Genomic DNA, 19,148 nt, shown 5'->3' on the forward strand with positions numbered 1-19,148 from the left:
TGGTAACCAACCCATGGGTATGTACATATTTTCTCTTTTGCTTTTTACTTTTTATTTTAATTTTATATATGCTGTTGGTAATATTAGTGGTTTGTAGAATGGTCATCTGAGATGACCAAGGAGGGAATTGTGACATTTTTTAATTGTAATATTCCCTAGCGATTCATTTTTATTGTAATACTCTCACTTAGCCATCTAGTAGCACCAAGCATAGTTTAGAGGTAATTTCCCCTCCTAATCGCCTGAGGGCAGCACTGAACACATTTGACAAAGTTACAAAACATTTACACTAGGGGCAGCAACGGACACACCTGGGATACATAAACTCAGACTCCGCCTTTGCAGAGCCAGAATCTCTCAGCGGCGTATCTTCCTGCATGCTAAGCTCAGAGACGCTCCGCGCGTGTTATTTACGATCCCTCTCCTTTTGTTTCATAGACGATAGACAATAGACCAAAAACCTTAACCAAATAAAGTGAGTTAAAAGCGATCCTGTCTCGGCGGCCTTTCCTGGACCAAAATCCACAACAGTACATCTAATTAATAGAAACAAACTCGGTGAGGTTATGAGCGCTTTATTCTACAAGTGATTAGGGCTAGGCCTGCACGTAAAAAAGGCTGGTGCAATATACAATTTTGTTCACACTTCAAAAAAATATTGAAATCGTAGCCCAGCCCTAGTACCCAGTAGGCCTAACTTTCTTTATTATAACCCAGGGTCATTATTTGGATCAAACCACTTTCGTGGTGATTACTCTGGTTCCAAAAAGATAACATCTGTGAATAAGTCAGAAAAAGTGTCCAGAAAAAAGAATAAGCCTTCTATTCCATAGGCCTACATCATTCATGACATGCCGATTTTACAAGAAATTAAAACTGCGCGCAGTGATGAACGGGACCTCGTACCGGCTTGCGGCCGCGTCACGTGCCGTCGTAACATGTGCTCACTTGTCAGCGCACATGTTACGACGGCACGTGACGCGGCCGCAAGCCGGTGCTCGGTCCCGTTCATCACTGCGCGCAGTTTTAATTTTAATTTTGCGCGAATTGATGTAATCTGTAGAAGCAGATGAGATAAATTCCCTAGGAGGAGTTAGTTGAAATACAAGGCGAAAAAGTGAACAAATTCCATTCAAAATGGCCAACTTTGACGGCATGCCACGGACATGCCCTTCAACGTACAGTCACAAATAACACGGCGTTGGTTCAGCTCCATTTTATGACTGTACTGACCAAATTTGAAGCAGATCCGATAAATTTCCTAGGAGGAGTTTGTTGAAATACAAGGCGAAAAAGTGAAATTTGCCGCCAAAAGTGAAAAATATAAATGCAAATAGCCGACTTCCGGTGGGTTTTGGGGCATGGGTCCAAGGGTCTTTTCGGTAGGTATTGTCACGTTATACATGCCTACCGATTTTCATACATATTGGTGACACGTGGCGCAGGGGCTGCTTTTTAAAGTTCCTGTAGGGGGCGCTACAAACATGACAAACACGAATTTTGGTATGTGAGCTACAGGCACCAGTTTACACGTGTCCTGTGAATTTCATAGTCATAACTATTACGGTCTCCGCAGAGTGGAAGTTTGTAAAAATGTGACGAATTTTAGCCTATGGCGGCCATGTTGTTTTGCCAATCGACTTCATTTTACTTGAGCAGTTGTAACTTTGGTCCCCAACGGCCACTGTGTCGGTCCCGCTCAAATCAAACATTGCGTCTATGAACTGTGGCGATTTTAGTGACAGGCCACGCCCATTTCGATGCCACGCCCCATTTGAAAATATGTTGACTTTATCTCGTTCAGAATTTGATTCTGAACAACTTTTGTTGTGGGGTCAACATCATAAAGGTGTGTTCACACCGCACTTCGCCCCGCGACACGTTTCAATGTTAAGTGAACGTGGAGACGCGAATCGGGCGAATTTTTTTTTCGCCGATACGCGCGACAAGATTTGATTGACAGCGCGAAATTTTTCCTCGTGAACGGCGAGCGCGTTCACGTGGATTCGCGCTGCGAATAATTCGCCCCGCGAATAAAGTTAAAATATTTCAACTTCTTCGCGGCATTCGCGTTGAAACAGCCAATCAGCGTTCACTCCCTGTGGGTAACGTGGGTGAAGTAACGTAAAACAGCCAGTCAGCGTTCACTCCCTGGGTGACGTCACGTAACAGCCAATCAGTTCACTCCCTGGGTGAAGTAACGTAAAACAGCCAATCACCGTTCAACCGTTCAGTGAACCGCAGCTTGGAGGAGAAAGTGATTGTTTGCGACTCCCGCTCTATATCTACATATAATATATAAATATCTATATCATATAATATATACGATATATATAATATCACGGCACAAAGCGGTGTGCGCCTCCGGATTATATTATTAACCCATAAACGACGGGCTCTCCCTCTTCCACAACAGGTACAGACACACATCTCGGCCATGGTTGATGAGAATGAATTGGCATGAATGACCGTTGCCAGGCAAAAAAAAAATTCGCCCCGCGAATGCACACAAAAATGCACAGCGACAGATTATGATTTGTCGCGCGGCAACATTCGCCTATTCGCGCGAATAGGCGAAATGGGACAAAGTGCGGTGTGAACACAACATAAGAGTCCAACTTGTGTTGATGTTGATATGAGCAATTAACTATTTTGGCGTTTTAAACCACACCACTTTTAGAACTTAATGGCTCATGGGTGCGTTAAACTTTATTGTACAGACTAATCCTTATGTCAGATTGAAGATAATGGGCCATAGATGATATGTGCCAAAGGATTTTTGTCAAAGTTGAAAAATGTGGGATCCTTAAGCAATTTACTGTTTTTAACTAAATTCAAAATGGCGGGAAATCTGACCACCCGGAAGTGGTAGGGCACTTGAAGGTCAAACCGGTGACGAGATATGCTTGTGTAAAGTTTGAGATTTTGGCCAGTTGGTATAGCGCCACCTTTGGGCCAACCTGAATTTGACGCATAGAATATCAAATTTTACAGTAGTCCCCTCAAATGTGCCAAATAAAAATGAGTTTTCGTATATGTTCGGGGGGGGGGGGGGGGGAAATGCAGTCGAAGAGGGAGAAAAAAAACGGGAAAATATTGGTCGAAGCAAAAACAATAGGGACCTTGCAGTGTCCTGCTCGATCCCTAATAAAGAATTGTAACTCTTTTAAAGCACTGTGTGATATAAACTCTCCTCGTTCAGGTTGAGGTTCAGGCTTTGGTAGTGACAAGTCAGACCAGAATCAGCCACATCGGCGTGTTCATTGAGGTCTATGGTAATGCAGGCGCTGACCGTCGGATGGCGCGGCTTGGGGGGTACAATGTTTAGCGCTGGTGGCGGTGGGCATCTTTTCGTACAACCGGAACGTACGCACTTGGACTCCAGCCGAGGAGGTCCAACAGGGCTCATCGTCTCATAATCGTTTTCTTTCTCTCGATTACTCTAGACAAAGAAAAAAGACAACAACACAGAGATGTCACGGTCTCACAGGGCCACGAGTATTATGCCCTTCTCAAGGTAACGGGCGATGATGATGTTTACAACGTGCGTTGCCCCACCTCCTGTGTGCGGTGCCGGTGCCTGGCGGTATTCCTCATGTTCCTAACGATCAGCCACAGCAAGAAGGTGAAAAGGCAGACAAATAGCAACGCCACCATACACATCGCAACCGTCAGGATCCAAGAACCCTGTGACCCTGAAAAAGAAGAGGTAACCTAGAAGTTGCTGGAGGTTAAAAATGCATAGGCCTACTGTGAATCAATACATAAAGACACACATTAGATTTGAACGGAAGAAGCAGGTCGTCAAATGGAATAGCAAAATCAAGCAGGCAACTACCATCTCATCAAACCTAGAGGCTTGATTTGGTCACGTGGTTTAAAGTCTGATAGCGGTTTCCGATAAATGTGATTGTGTTCCCAAAACAACAACACACGCACGCACGCACACACACACACACACACACACACACACACACACACACACACACACACACACACACACACACACACACACACACACACACACACACACACACACACACACACACACACACACACACACACACACACACACACACACACACACACACTTATGAGACTAGATTAGACACACAATAGACCTCTGAAGAATAAGTCCCGCCTCAGAGGCTCCGGTTCCCTCTGTCAAATGTCTATGGGAAATAACGTGGGGTTTTTGAATGATCGTCCATAACAAACTCTGTAGGTGGCGAAGAAGTAAAAGCTGCGTCACGTTTTCAACTACAACCTTTTTCCATCTGGTTTCCACTTGGGTTTTGGATTGTCGGGCCGTTAAAGTAGTAAAAAGTGGAAACCAGATGGAAAAAGGTTGTAGTTGAAAATGTGACGCAGCTTTTACTTCTTCGTCACCTACAGAGTTTGTTATGGACGATCATTCAAAAAACCCATGTTATTTCCCATAGACATTTGACCGAGGGAAACGGGAGCCTCGGAGGCGGGACTTATTCTTCAGAGGTCTATACATTTCTTTCTAGTTTCGATACGTTTTTGCGGGAGCCAATCACCAAGCTGGCTTTTTCCCCTGTCGGGCTATTGGCTGGTTTACCACAATGACGTAGGTAAGTGACGGCAAGCAGCCAATTGCGGAGTCAATTTAACTCCGCCCGTTGATCACGCCTCTTGTGCTGAAGAAAATGACAGCAGCTTCCCCAGACCAACGTCCAATCTATGATTGAGCTTGGTCTGGCAATAGCCAGGCTATGGCTGTTTCGCAATGTGAAGGAAGCATGCTCAACGGCCGCCCTTTTAAGGACGTCACGTCATAGAACGCAGACATGGGCCGTTTCTGAAATGGCATACTACATACTGCTCGTATACTGATCGTGACGTAAAAGTAGTAAGTAGTATGCAGTACGCGAAAAATGTTTTTTTGCAGTATGCGACAGTTACCCGGATGATGTACTAATCGGTCAAAAAATTCTAGTATACATCCAGAGCTCACTACGTCGGATACTGTATCCCATAATGCAACGCGGCACCGCTGAACATTTAAAATAATGGCGGACAATGCGAGCGGCGAATACAAATACAAATACATACATGTATAAATGTATAATTAGTTGTAATTAGTTGTTTATTTTGATGTGATAAGCTTTCGTATGTTTTTGTAATCGTGTGTTTTTCATTGTTAACAGAACAAATGGCTCAACCGTTTATATTTATAACCGAATTTTTTGGTCATGTGACTGTATAGTACACTGCATGATACTTGTCATACTTGCATACTATACTGCATACTAGGGCGGGGAGTAGTATGTAGTGCACAGTATATACTGTGTCAGTATGCAGTATGTAGTATGTAGTATAGCATTTCAGAAACAGCCATGGACTGTTCCAATGTTGAGAACATTCGGAAATTGCCCTTTTCACATCATTTAATTTTGAGAATTCCGAGATTTTTCAAGGATGCATCGATGCATCCTCAACGAGCCAAAATCCCCACAATCCTTTGCGTTCACACGCTGCGCGGGGCATTTAAAACATTGCTTTACACAAGCAGTGGCGACTGGTCATTAGGGGCAGGTGGGGCTCGGCCCCACCTACTCTAACAAGAAAAAAATAAAAAAAATAAAAAATAAAAATAAAAATATAATAAATATATTATATAAAAAAAATAATATATATATATATATAAAATAAAAAAATCTCCCCAGAAAGTACTGTAAAATAATAAGTTCGGCGCTTTTAGTTCATTTTTAGTCGACCCTAGCTTGCTTCTTCCGGCTGAGTTCATCCGGTGGGGCAAGAGGGGCTCTAGCCCCACCAGCCCAATGTAATGTGTATTGGGCTTGAAAATTTGAAATGCGCATGCTCAGAGTGTTTCTCTGTTGAAGTGGACGGAGATTCTTTTACTTCCTGGTGGGGCTAGCCCCACCGGCACCGCCATGGACATATATGGTTCGTTCCACTACAGCGTAATGTGTGTGGCGCGCGTGATGAGTCATGACTCGAGTGACCTAGTCCTCACCTCACGTATTCAGAATTTTATTAAAAGGTTTTATTATTGAGCTATTGACGTTTAATACGTAACAGTGCTTGTGTACATTTTTATTGGTTATTGAACTGTTAACCCGCGAACTTGGGTTCAATATGTGTACGAAAGACTCCCTTTGTTTACGTGACGTTGCCTAGCAACGCTGCGCATGTGCAGCCTTTATCCACTTCGTTCTGAGTTGGAGAGTAGCACGTTTAAGTTCAAATAGTAATTAAAGTAGTTTGTTACTATACAAGTTAAGCGCCTGTAACATCAGTGTTAAATGCGTATGTGCCGGTTGGTGTGCGTACCTTATGAAAGTGTTTATCGGTTCGCAGACGTAATAAGCGACGTTGCAGTGGTCTACATGTAATGCGCACGTTCTATTGTTTACAATTAGCATGCTAAGCGGAGTTAGCTTTATTCACGTCTTATGTTGCCTTACTATGTCATATGGATGCGATTCATGTTGCTTAGCGTAATGCCCCATCCACCGCTTGCTTTGCATGTCCCGCAAACCAACCAGTGGAAGTCAGGGGAGGGCGAAACAGTTTCGGAAAGCACCACGCTGCTGCGATGAGGTGGGTTTGTTTATCGGCGTTACTATGGCGATCATGACGGTACTGAGCATAAAGTAAAAAGTAGATGAGACGATAGAGGGGTTAGAAAGGGGGTTAAAAGGATTTTTATTTCAGTTATCCTATTTTTGCACCGAAAATATTTGAAAACCATGAAAGTTTAAAAAGTAAAAAATAATGACCGCTACACAAGCAAAGTTTCACAGCGCCCCCTAGGTTCTATGAACGCCCCCGTTGAGAAACCCTGAGGTAGATCATCTGTTGGAGCACAGATTTGAGACCCTTAGTCTGGAGGAAAAATTAGAGGTAAAACGCCTTGGTCCCCACCATCCAAGGGATTTTGGCATTAGCCAAACCGCTGGCAAAAACATCCGTGCATTTAATGTGGAGTTAAAAAAAAAATATATATATATATATATATTAATATTAATTATTAAAAAATAATAATAATAAAAAATATTAGCCTAGCCCCACCTGTTTTTTACATGTAGAAACGCCACTGTACACAAGTGAAGTTATTTGAATGTTTTCAGAAATATTTTGTGACTTATTGCTTTTTATATATTAATCATGTAAATGTAAACAATTAAGCTTAAAGACCTGTGTCGATTTTCTTTCAAACGTTTTTGCAACGTAATGATAGGCTGTATTTTGCATGGATTGATTTGTTTTACAGTAGTATATTTATACAGTAGTTTGTTTAAACAAACTAGGCTACTGTATCCAATAACAATTTCAACAATTAAAATATTACAATATTTACTACTGGAGCAGTATTAAAAAGCGGAAGCGGAAGCGCTACCACACTAGCAAGTCGTCCCAAACTCCGAACGCTACAAACGCTAGGCAGCACTCTAGCCAGCACCCTTTCCTCATCTCCATAGGACGCGACTCGCAAGGAAGCGTTCTAGCAAGGCTGCAGCCTTCACGTTGGGAAACAGCCTATCATTTCGCACCACCTCCATCCGCATGTCATTCGGCCCACGAGGGGGAATTTAGCCAACTCACTCTCCCACTCTCAGTTGTATTTTTTTGTCCCCATAAAGCTTAGGCTTTATGTAGGGTTGTCTATAGAAGAATGACAACGTAATAATTATTTTGGTATTCCTATTTCTGTTCAATTTGCCGATGTTTTGCTATGTTCAATACAGGGGTTTAAAGAACAGTGCAGATGTGTATAATACAGTGCATTACATTACATTACGAACACACATACACACGTCACATAACTCACTGGTAAGGTGAAGGTCCTCTATTGGAACATCTGAAAAGAAGCATAAACATTCATTTCAGGCACAACTTGTACAGTAAGGATACTAATAATAATATGAATAACACCATTATTCTATGATAATTATTAATATTAGGCCTTCTATTGTTTTTTGTTACTTTCCCCGCTAATCATATGAATCTAATTTAATTTAATATCATGACATGAAAGTTTATCACCTGAATTGATGTTCCTGCCTTTCAATCCATCCTCAGTGGGGGGAGAATCCATGACGATTGTCCTTATAGGTCACTTATAACAAGCAGGCTTATCATTAACAACCTGTGATGTTTATTCAAACTTGAGATATTTAAAATGCATCCCCATTACTGCCAGTTCATCTCAATACACCCTCTCGACTGCTGGCTTGGAATGAAACATCCTGGAAGACTTGGGACTTTTATTTCTCTTGCACACACCTACACACGCACACATATACACACACATACTCTCAGAAACCCTTCCTCTTTCATGTCGAAAGTCTCACACACCTAAACCTCAGCTTATGTGAAGCAAACAACATAAGTATTCCTCATGCATCTCCTCTTAGATCTCTCAGAGGATCTCATATATATATATATATATATGGAAGAGAGATAGATAGATAGATAGATGTACAGATAAATAAATGAAATAAGCTAAGAGACTGTCTGAACATGCAAGCCAGATTCTTGTATTTTTACTAAAAATTGCTTAAAAAACATATGAATGACCCAATTACACTCTTGGTGAGAAGATACAATTATGGAAAAATGTGTTGCCCTTGTATAAAGGTACACAACAAAGAATCCCTATAAATCCCCATACCTTTATCAAAAAGCTTTTTTTTTGGTAAACACAATACAGAGTGAAGGACGATTTTATTTCAATCTGAGCCGACATCATGTTCATAGAAGTTGTTTGTACCTATGTATGGGCCTTCCCACGACAGGAAAAGGAACTTGTCTTCAGTTCTCGGTCATATGCACAATGAGATCTGAGATCTGTGAAAATGGTAAGCTTCTCGTTTCCCGAAGTGAAGCACTTGATCGGCTGAACTAAATGTTTTCAATGTACTTGAATTTGCACTGTATAGTAGAAAATGCTATTGCAGAATAACAATAACAACCCCCAAAACTGCTCATGTTTTCCCCTCTAGAATTAAGGGTTCCAGTCACTGGCAGATGGAAGCACATTGGGACACATCTGCTGGTTCTGGGTCCATGTGTTCTGCTTCGGGCCACGTCCCCATCTCCTGCTCTTCATGGTTCTCCATGTAGCCATCCTACATGCAGCAGATTACACGGGTTCAAGACCATTGTGTTTTAGCACTGAAATACATAGATTATGGTTATAGTTTAAATCAGGTTTGGTTATGGTTAAGCAGAGTAAAATATTATCAACAGGCTTAAACAAGTTTGGTTCACAGGGAACCTCGAAACTATCAATCCAGTATTTTAATGACTGCAGCCTGTGGAAAGTATTGTTAGAGTCATTCCACTAGTTTAATGACTGCACCATGTGACAAATATCATTAGAGGAGAGGAGATGCATCTTGACATTGTTATTTAGTTGTAACACTTCCTTCTTTCACAAGGTCCCTTACCTCTGCTCTCCTGCCTTTCTCTGTATCTGGCTGTCTCGGACCTAAAGATAAAACGGACATGATAAAAGAAAAGGATAAAAGGACGTGTTCTTAATGTACTTGTCCAAGTGAGGGTTAGGGTTCTCGGGCACCTAGAGTATAATGCAACGGTGTGTGGCGCATTTCATATACAACATTCCTTATTATAACACTCATAACAGTTACACAACGTCGGTACTAAAAAAGTATCATAAGGGCGATAACACGACCCCGATAACACGTCTTTCCTAAAACTCTCAGCCCAAAACTAATTTTTCACAGTGTTGAATTACATCTGAAACAGTGGTTCTCACTGGTCAATCACTGGTTCTCTAAGAAAAACCTGTGAATTCCAAGATGCACATAAAAGTCTTAGTTTATTTTTCTATTTAATTATTTCGATTTGCATTTGGTTTAATAATTAAGTTATTTCTATTATTTTTATCTTGTTATTTACAATTAAGTACAATTTCAGTTGCACATAGGCTATGTTGTTCTGCATAGCAGGTTTAATTTGTCCACAGATGAGAAAATCAAATAAGGAATTTAAAGTTGTTAATCATGTTAATCATAGCCTATTGCATTGGGAGCTGAGTGTATCATTACATCCCTATTGTTTGGTGTGAGTGTGTGTATCTTTGTGTATGTGTTTTTGTGTGTGTGTGTGTGTGTTTTTGTGTGTGTGTGTGTGTGTGTGTGTGTGTGTGTGTGTGTGTGTGTGTGTGTGTGTGTGTTTTTTGTGTGTGTGTGTGTGTGTGTGTGTGTGTGTGTGTGTGTGTGTGTTTTTTGTGCGTGTGTGTGTGTGTGTGTGTGTGTGTGTGTGTTTTTGTGTGTGTGTGTGTGTGTGTGTGTGTGTGTGTGTGTGTGTGTGTGTGCGAGCCTCTGTCAGGCTACCTTTGGTGCTCTTCCAGCGGCCGTAGAAGATGACAGGGATCAGAGCGCATACGAGGAGAGCCAGGCTCACTGAGATGATGATGACCGCCATGGTACCTGTACAGAGACAGGCATCTGTACACCTGCTATAGGCTTGTGTAACCCTAAACTTTCCCACAGGTTCTGCTTTTATATCATCCAATGATAGGCAATAAGGCATGTTGTGAATCTGGATGTGCCAGAGTTTTGCATATTATTTATATTTCTTTATATTTACAGTTATTTGTCTCTATATGCATCTTTATCATCTATCTCTCTATGCGTTTGACTATATTGTTTATAACCATCGTTGCTCCGGATGAACTGGCCGTTCCATTGCATGGTTGACACTGCTGTCGGTGCATGAATGTGTGTGTGAATGGATGAATGGTAGGCGTTTGTAAAGCCCTTTAAGTGGCCACAGGATAGAAAACTGTAATATAAATGCAGTCTGTTTAGTTTATAATTAGTGTGAAGGTGCAGACAGTTGCCAATAGGTGTCAGTAAACAGACCTCATGGAGACCCCTATGTTGATAATACTTTTAGGTTTAAAATATTCTGACCCCGGAGGAATGTGTTAAACATCTGATATACAAATGCTTTTCACCTGTTTCATTTATTAACTTTTATAGGCATTCAATAAAAGTCCTTCACTCACATGATGATAGAGGTAATTCCTTCTGTCAATCATTCTTACATTTTGGAAACCATTGCTATGACGATTCCCTCTGGAGACAACGGACAATATTTCTGGGGTTCGGGTGTAGCCGGATAATGGAAAACGGATACCCGAGACCGATGCCTGGTCCTTCTCTTCCGTATAAAGGTCATATATTTTTTTTTTCTCCAAATTTTTCAGGTCCATACAACATTTTGTCTTCCAATACCAAAATCTTTCCCGTTGCCTGCAGATTCTCCATTCATATGCAGATAGATATCTGTTTATAGAGATTAATCATTCTTCATATTACATTAATGAAACAATTCATCAACAGGCCTACACCCAACCTGGGTTTTGTTTTTATTTCAACCTACAATAGCCTACATATAGGCTGGGATGGCATGGGGGGATTTGTTGGCGGTACTCTGCCATTTTGAGAGGAGTCAAGTGATTTTTCGGTCTGTAAAATACAAAATTACATAAATATACAGTAACCTAGGCTAATGAAAACCTTGTTTCTGCCAAGTCTCACGTGATAAACGCTAGGGCAGTTGCAAATACAACAATGTCAACAATTGTTGTCCAATATAAAAATAAACTAATTAGAGGGTAAAAATTGCTTTACCTGTGATGTGTGTTGCTGCCTCCTGGTTCAACTTGTGTCTTCCGTGCGGTGGCGGCGTTACCGATGTTGCCGGGGACTTGACAGTTGACGGATGGTTGTCTGGAGGCATTAGCTCAGTCACGGGTCCAGGGGCCATGGTGGAAGGCAAAGGCCCAAGAGGAACAGTTAAAGCTTTGAGGAGACAAAGAAGAACAGTGAAATGAGCCTCGAGAAGATCACTGCGGTGAACGCCTTGAGTTCTAAACAAACACAGTAGTCTTAACATCATCATTGGCCCATGGTCAAATGTGTGTGTGCGTGTGTGTGCTTTACAACAGCGATTTGAAACACAAGAGCTGTGTTCGAAATCGTTCCCTAGTCCCTCACTCACTATTCCCTATATAGTGTTTATGATATAGTGAACTACAAATGAGAATTCAGACACTACGCTGAACATTTCTGAACATCATTTGCGTCAGTAAATGGGCCCGCATTGCATTGTGGTATACGGGAGTAACATGTAGGGAACATCGTATGTTCACTCAAATTTTGGTTATTTTATAGTCCACTATATAGTGAATGAAATTAACCACTGAGAATTCGAACAGCACTACAAAATGGCGAGCACCCTATATAGTGCACTATATCCGTGATAGGGAACGATTTCGAACACAGCTTATGAGTCAGTCCAGCTAGTAGGCCTACAATCCACCAATTGTTAGTCCGACAGCGGTAAGGGCCTATTTTCTATAGGCCCTATTCGTTGAAATGGGCAGACACTCCACAGATTCCACTATTTACCAAAGAAACGTTCATTCAGATAAGGAATTTGTAAATTCAATCAATTCAACTTACCATCCAGGACTTTGAGGTGGTAGGTTTCTTGGTGCATCACCTTTGACCTTCTGGTTGATGCACAGTGATAGCTCCCTGTATCTGTGTTCTCTAGGTTCATCACAGTCACAGTAAACGCACCATCCACTCCACCGCGCTCAATAACGTATCTCCCCCTCTGGGTGACATTGGCCTGTGTTCCATCCGTCTGAATGAGCATGTCTTCACCTGAGCACAAGGACTTGCACAAGTACGACTGGCTCCCTGCAGTGCTCCATTCACCAGAACATTGGATGGAGATGTTTCCGCCAACATATCCACTCACCTCTCTCACCATGTGGTGAGAGAGGTGTACTGCTGTAGTAGGATCAGCTGTACACAAAGCTAGGAGAACAAATTAACAGGTTACAATATGTGGGCCATTAATTTTGAGGCATTTTTCTAAAATGGAATCAAAGGAATTGTCACCTATATTGTTAAATAGTAAAATAACACTAGAACATTGCTTCTGCCTTGGTTGTGAGAATTATTGCGTTGCATCCGTCAGTTTGTATAAGTGGAACAACAATGTCTCCAATCAAAATCATTGTTAGTGCGTTTAAGTAACTGTTGATTTGTTAACTATTCGAGTGTAGTCCAGACAACACAATGGTGCAGTGAATAACAGTCATCAAATCCTGTTCTACATTATGGTGTTGTTTGTTTGTTTTAAACGGTTTCTACCAGAAACACTCGGATCATCTCCAACCTCACAAGACATGCTCACACATTGGAGTCCCTGTACTGGCTGGAAGGTTGGGGGAGCGGTCTGTAAGGTGTGGACTATGTTGAACTGGGTTCTAGTTTATGCCTTTACTCAGAAATTAGAGGAGAGCTAAGTTGAGGTACAATTTGTATTTCTCTATTGCCACCATGGCTAATTAACATTTTTTGTTTCCTTAGTATAGAATGTTTTTTTATTTTAATGTCATATCAAAATGGCTTTACACTAGTAGATAATTAGGTATGTAGATAATTAAGCTACATGTAATTGTTAGTTATATATGTATAACAATATTATTCCATAACAAGTATTAGCTTTGTAACCATAGACAGTATACTATTTAACGGGTAATACAAATATGGCAGTTGCACTGCACAATAATATCACAAATCATATCAGATCAGATCATTTTTTAATCGATTTAATTAAACATCAGAGATTTCTTTATTTGTAATAAATAACACTTGAGAAAATAACACTTGCAGAATCAGGCACATCCGACGGTTTCATTCAATTAACTAATTAAACTTAATTAATTGTGAAATCAAGAGTGGACTCAATTATAACCAAATATCCTTGACTTACACCCTTTTTGAATGAAACAAGGGATTGCAATCTTTACATTAACCCTCCCATATTGTAATTTTTTGGTTAACCACAAGTTTAATAAACTTGAGACAAATACAATATTTTATCTCTATTTTTGCGAATACAGAACCAGGTGCAGTGAACCAGAATAGATATTCTCACCAAACTTTTCTCTAATGATCGCTACCTTTCATAGCACATTTAAGTGTACTCCATTGTCGGTCACTGTCAGAACAGTGCTAAGTAAAATCCCAATGCAGTTGATGTATTAACTGCTATGTTCATCTTTTCAGTCATGACAATGAAATGAAAAATACATGCAGCATACAGAAATTAAACCAGTGTTCACATTAGATTAAAAACATATTCAACTTACCGGACAGGGTAAAAATTCCAATGCATAGGATACTCATGTTCCATGTGATGCCATTAAACCAAATTAGGAGAAAAGGCATGATACGATAAAAATAAAGCTGATTAACAAGATTGCCAAAGGCCGATAAAAAGTGCAACTGTACAATGGGCTGCCTTTTTTCTCTGTGGGATTGGATAGTTAAATAAGATATAAGAGGATGTTGTTTATCTCCTGTTAATCTTCTCGCTTTTAAATCAGCCGGAAAGTCAGCTTAAGACCCTCACAAAAGTCCTTGGTTTGATGTCTCTATTGAGCTTAAAGCAAGTGTGTTTGGAGAGATAGCGAGATAGTGAGCCAACAAAGAGATGGATAGAAGAGAGTGTACAAAAGAGAGGGAGGAGAGAGAGAGAGGGACAGGGAGATGACAAAGAGGGACAGAAATAGAGCAAGAGCCTTTGAGAGTAAGAGATAGAGAAGGCAAGAGAGAGCGTGAGGGACATAGATGAACCTCAAAAACTGCCTGGCGAGATAGATAAACAAAAGTCTGCTGACAATATCACGGGGTGCAGGTCTCATCCCCATAGGTCTGGAGCCAATTTTTTCCATGTAGCAAGCTTTACGCTGTAGACAACAGACCCACATTCTTCTCTTCAAGGTTTCTCTAGAGATAACTCAATAAATTGTCCCACTGTTTGCTGCATGAAATGAATGTTCTCCTCTATCACCAACGAACATCAATTTGTCCAAATCAAGATACAAAGTCACTCGTCTCCAATAAGTAGGCCCTGCCGCCGAGGCCATGATTATAGCAGATAGATCTACATGGTGTACATTAAACTCTTCATACTTTAGATTAAATACAATCTATATGATACGTCAACTTTGTTTAGAAACAGCAAGTTTTTGTCTAGAATTTCATTGCATAAATGGGATCTAAATAACATAACCTGCCATAAATGAGTAGCAAGTGAAGATAATCTGAGGATAAAGGTCACAGAAACCAACAACACACACATTTACGTCACATAGTGCAATCTTTACCAATATTGTATACAATGCTTTTAAAAAACAAATAAACTATGCAATCTTACTCTTTGAAAGGAACGGCCACTAGTTTTGGTCTTTTACACTCATGCACTTGTTTTAATGCTCAAACACAATTACAAAAAATAAAGTGGAATCTCCAGTAATACATGTGGTTATGTTAAGCTGGTTTGGAATGACAAAATTACACAGACTATGCTTGTGAAATCGAACTGTTGGCAGTAATGCATCTCCTTTAATAACCATTGTACACATTCATGTCAACATACAAACGGGAGTGTCGTGTCATGACGTTTTCCTCCGCAAGCACCAATTGGCAGTGTAAACATCTATTCCCAAACATGTTAAGTGAAACCAAACATAGAAACTCAAAAAGCATGAATTAATAATTTGTGTTAATTCCCCTTGATAAAACAAAATAAACAATACTCATTCGATTTGGATACACCCAAATAAACACACTTATTCCTAAAACTAGGAATACCCCAATATATTATCAGACTATATTTTATAAAAAAATAAAAATACTTTCTTTCAAATGCTGTGTTGAAGACGGTAGAGCAAACTGCAATAACTTTAAAGACTTGATGAGATTACATCTGTCCTTCTATTGTCCATTGTCTAATGCCAGGGTGGTCCATATGCGCTATCCTTGTGATCTATAGTGAAAGGAATTTATCATGGGAGCCCGGCGCCAGACATTTATATGATCATTTCAAAGTCTTGAATGTCCTTCTGGGAAGGGGCGTGACTTTAAGATGGTGGAAGCACTTGGGAAATCGTCCCTCGTGCGCTGGCACTGAGACTTTCGGGAAACTTCACCTCAAACTCCACCACTAGGTCTCCCCGACGACCGGGAGATTTAGCAAGAGGTAGCCCCTCTCCGGTGACCCGTCGCTTCATCCCGGGGCGGACTATGTCGCTGGTTGTCAGGGTTACCGTCCTGCCATCCAATGTAGGCGCCCTCACGGTGCAGCCGCACAAGGCCTGGTGGGGAGAGGAGAGACAGAATAAAGAGAGAATAAATAAAGAGAGACCGTTTCTAAGCCCAGCCATCACATTAAGAGTGGAAAATGTGTCGACACATTTTTATACATTTACGTACGATCAATTTAAAGGTTTTTTACCACCAGGTGTGAGTGTGATTAGCCGTCACAAGCCGGTTTGAAAATCAGCCTCTTCTGACATCACAAGTGGGCGTGTCCAACTACGATGCCTGACGGATAGATGAGCAACGTTTGCTACAGTCCACTGGGTGGGCTGGTGGACTGATCTATCCAGCACACCTCTAGGTGGACACGCCCACTTGTGATGTCAGAAGAGGCCGATTTTCAAAACGGCCCCATTGAAGAGTGGAAAATGTGTCTACACATGCCGTTTTTATGCATTTACGTACAATCAATTTTAAGTTGTGTGGTATTAACTTACGTCTCTAAGGGAGACTTTGGCGGGGTAAATGATATCAGCGCCGTCTCGCCGGAACACCGGGTGGGGCTTGTCCTTCAAAACAAAAACAACATCCGCCGGGATGTTGGTGGGCGTCTCATCGCCCTCCTTGGGGAAGGTGATCTTCGTCCCCTCCTTCCATCCCTTCTTTATCTCCACCTCCAGGATCTTGTCCTGGGTTCTCCAGCTCCGCCTGTCAGGGTTCAGCCGCCGGTGGGAGATCTTCATCTTCTTGACGCACCCAGAGAACACCTCTTCCAGGGTCACTTGGAGGTCATGCACGACAGGGGGGTCCTGACGTTTGGTCAAACTAGTGCCCCCTCCCATGCCCCCCATCCCACTGCTAAAGGAGCGAGGGAGCCCTCCCAGCCCCCCACCGGCCATCCCAAAGCGGGCGAAAGGGTCCTCTGGGTTCATTTCCTCATGGAAGCCCCCATTGCGGCTGCCAAATAGTTGGTCAAATGGGTTACGTCCACCAAAGAATTCTGCAAAGACTGCATGTGGGTCCCCCTGGAAGGTGTAGTTGAAGGTACCGGGACCCGCCCCGGTCGGGCCTCCTCCCCCCTTCAGACCTGGAAAGGAAGAGAGCAGGGCAGTGAGATACAAGTACACCAGCTAGCTGGGTTTTATCGTGTCTAACAGACCTAAAGTGATAGTGCACAGCTGAGTAATGCAGCCTATCAAAGGGTGTGGGTTATTTAGTTGCTTGACTTGAGTGACATTTGATCGGGATCGAGGCGCACTTTATACGGAACTCTGAATCTGAAAAGTTTCGCTCAATCTCCAATCGTTAGTGTAATGGCTTTTGAGAAAATTTGCTTTCTTAAAATTGGTTATTGGAGTTATTCGGCGCGAGCTCCTTGGCGTGCGTCCACTCCAATGGTAATGTGATTGACAGCAAAAATAGTATTCGTTTCCATGTTGCCATTCCATAATAATGTACGCGGGCTGTCATAGCCTAAACGCAGCCTTGCGATAATTCGATAACTATGTCCCACGCCAGATCCCGCGTCTTTCATACAAACACGGTTTCTGTTTACTTTGTTGCATAGGTGCAATAGCACCCGATGCACCATGTTGTCACAGATCGGCCCGCCATACACGACACGGGATAGACAAGCTAATAAAAAAATGTTTTTGTTGACGTAAAAAAATAACTATTTGAGCTTTACATTTTCTAAAGAATAACCCTTCTTGACATTTCGACCTGCCTTGAATGACAACTGAACCTACCTTCTTCACCAAAACGATCATAGACCTCTTTTTTCTTGGGGTCACTCAAAATGTCATACGCCTCTGCTATTTCTTTAAATTTATCCTCGGCTCCCGGCGACTTGTTCTTGTCTGGATGATACCGAAGAGCCTGCTTACGATAAGCCTTCTTTATATCGTCTTCTGTGGCACTTTTCGTGATACCGAGCACGTCGTAGTAATCTTTCCCCATGTCGACAGCCGAGTGGGGTTGGTGGAGGCAGAAGCCTTGGAAACAAATAGAAAAGTCGAACCTGTAATAACACGAATGTAACCAGACCGGTTACAAGTCCCACTAATCCTAAACACACACGCACGGCTACCCGGGTGTCACTGTGAATGGCAACGTCCAGCACCCGGGGACATTATTTTGTACCCAGATACACAGAAAGCTCTAGAATGTTCTCCCATAATCCAGAACAGCCTCAATCCTCCCAGGGTGTGTTGCGATACCTCTGAAGTTCCTCACACACCCACGCCGGACGATCCCACGGGTGGGCGGAGCATTGTTGTGCCGTGCATAGACTTGTTATTATCATAGGGCTGTTTCGGAATAACTCTTTGGTGGCGTCATGCATGCGTCTCTGTGCCCGGACCGGGCCACCGTGTCCATGTCTGGGTCAAGCACTTCAACACTTCCACGCCCCCATACAGGCCTCCGCTCGTCCGGTAGACTTGTTTGAATGCACATTTGACGTCAAGCTTTGGGGGTAGTGAGCATGTTTACTTTTACCTTAGGCTACTTTACCTTACTTTAGACAACGTCCCGATTGTTTAAAGACTTCGACAGGTTTTCCTAACGAGAAGTAAGCCTATCCGTGTTAATGACGTAGTAAGCCATGGAGGATCACATTAAAGACATTATGGTGTCCAAAATGGGACACTCGCGTAGGCTAAACGGAAATTAATTAAATACCCGACAATATGGAACAACGATTAAGACAATATTCACTAGTTATCAACTTATATAAATAAATACAACACGTCAAAGTTTGGAAATCCTCAAGTATTTATTATTATTTCATTATTTTCCTTTCTGCAGGTATTGTTACCTCATTATAATATACCTATACGGTCACCACAATACTTTAAGCTGACCAGGAGGACCCCAGGAAGAATAGCTGGTTTTACCAGGCTAATGGGGATCCTAACAAAACCTAACCTAACCAGTGACCACCACCATGCAGCCGACCTCAGTCCCAGGCGTTCTCGTCTCGCCCATCCT

The 19,148-nt window shown here is 41.9% G+C and overlaps 1 protein-coding gene, 1 long non-coding RNA gene and 1 pseudogene across 3 annotated transcripts; all 3 read right to left on the bottom strand.

The window, feature by feature from the left end:
- Positions 1 to 998: 998 nt before the first annotated feature.
- LOC311340138 lies at positions 999 to 8,215 on the bottom strand. The gene is made up of 4 exons (XR_014633244.1): positions 8,041 to 8,215; positions 7,826 to 7,855; positions 3,559 to 3,695; positions 999 to 3,442 (listed from the first exon to the last, which is right to left on the bottom strand). It is a non-coding gene; the product is annotated as an uncharacterized lncRNA (long non-coding RNA).
- Positions 8,216 to 9,014: 799 nt separating this feature from the next.
- On the bottom strand, positions 9,015 to 12,996 carry LOC311340131 (annotated as a pseudogene). Its single transcript has 5 exons — positions 12,498 to 12,996; positions 11,664 to 11,834; positions 10,359 to 10,454; positions 9,447 to 9,487; positions 9,015 to 9,125 (listed from the first exon to the last, which is right to left on the bottom strand). The product of its transcript is annotated as an uncharacterized misc_RNA (transcript).
- An 855-nt stretch (positions 12,997 to 13,851) lies between these two features.
- Positions 13,852 to 18,519, bottom strand: dnajb1b (DnaJ heat shock protein family (Hsp40) member B1b). Its single transcript, XM_084464975.1, has 3 exons — positions 17,906 to 18,519; positions 16,655 to 17,244; positions 13,852 to 16,213 (listed from the first exon to the last, which is right to left on the bottom strand). The coding sequence occupies exons 1-3, from the start codon at positions 18,114 to 18,116 to the stop codon at positions 15,980 to 15,982; spliced, it is 1,035 nt and encodes a 344-aa protein (XP_084321101.1). The 5' UTR covers positions 18,117 to 18,519; the 3' UTR covers positions 13,852 to 15,979.
- Between the last annotated feature and the right edge of the window lie 629 nt (positions 18,520 to 19,148).

Source organism: Micromesistius poutassou (assembly GCF_964030765.1).
Source record: "Micromesistius poutassou genome assembly, chromosome: 3".
NCBI lineage: Eukaryota > Metazoa > Chordata > Actinopteri > Gadiformes > Gadidae > Micromesistius > Micromesistius poutassou.

Excerpts from the sequence above, each read along its gene's own strand:
- dnajb1b (XM_084464975.1), bottom strand. The coding sequence starts at position 18,116 with ATGGGGAAAGATTACTACGACGTGCTCGGTATCACGAAAAGTGCCACA. Across the intron at positions 17,245-17,905 it reads TGATCGTTTTGGTGAAGAAG|GTCTGAAGGGGGGAGGAGGC; the intron begins GTAGGTTCAGTT and ends CTTCCTTTCCAG. Across the intron at positions 16,214-16,654 it reads CCAAAGTCTCCCTTAGAGAC|GCCTTGTGCGGCTGCACCGT; the intron begins GTAAGTTAATAC and ends TCTCCCCACCAG.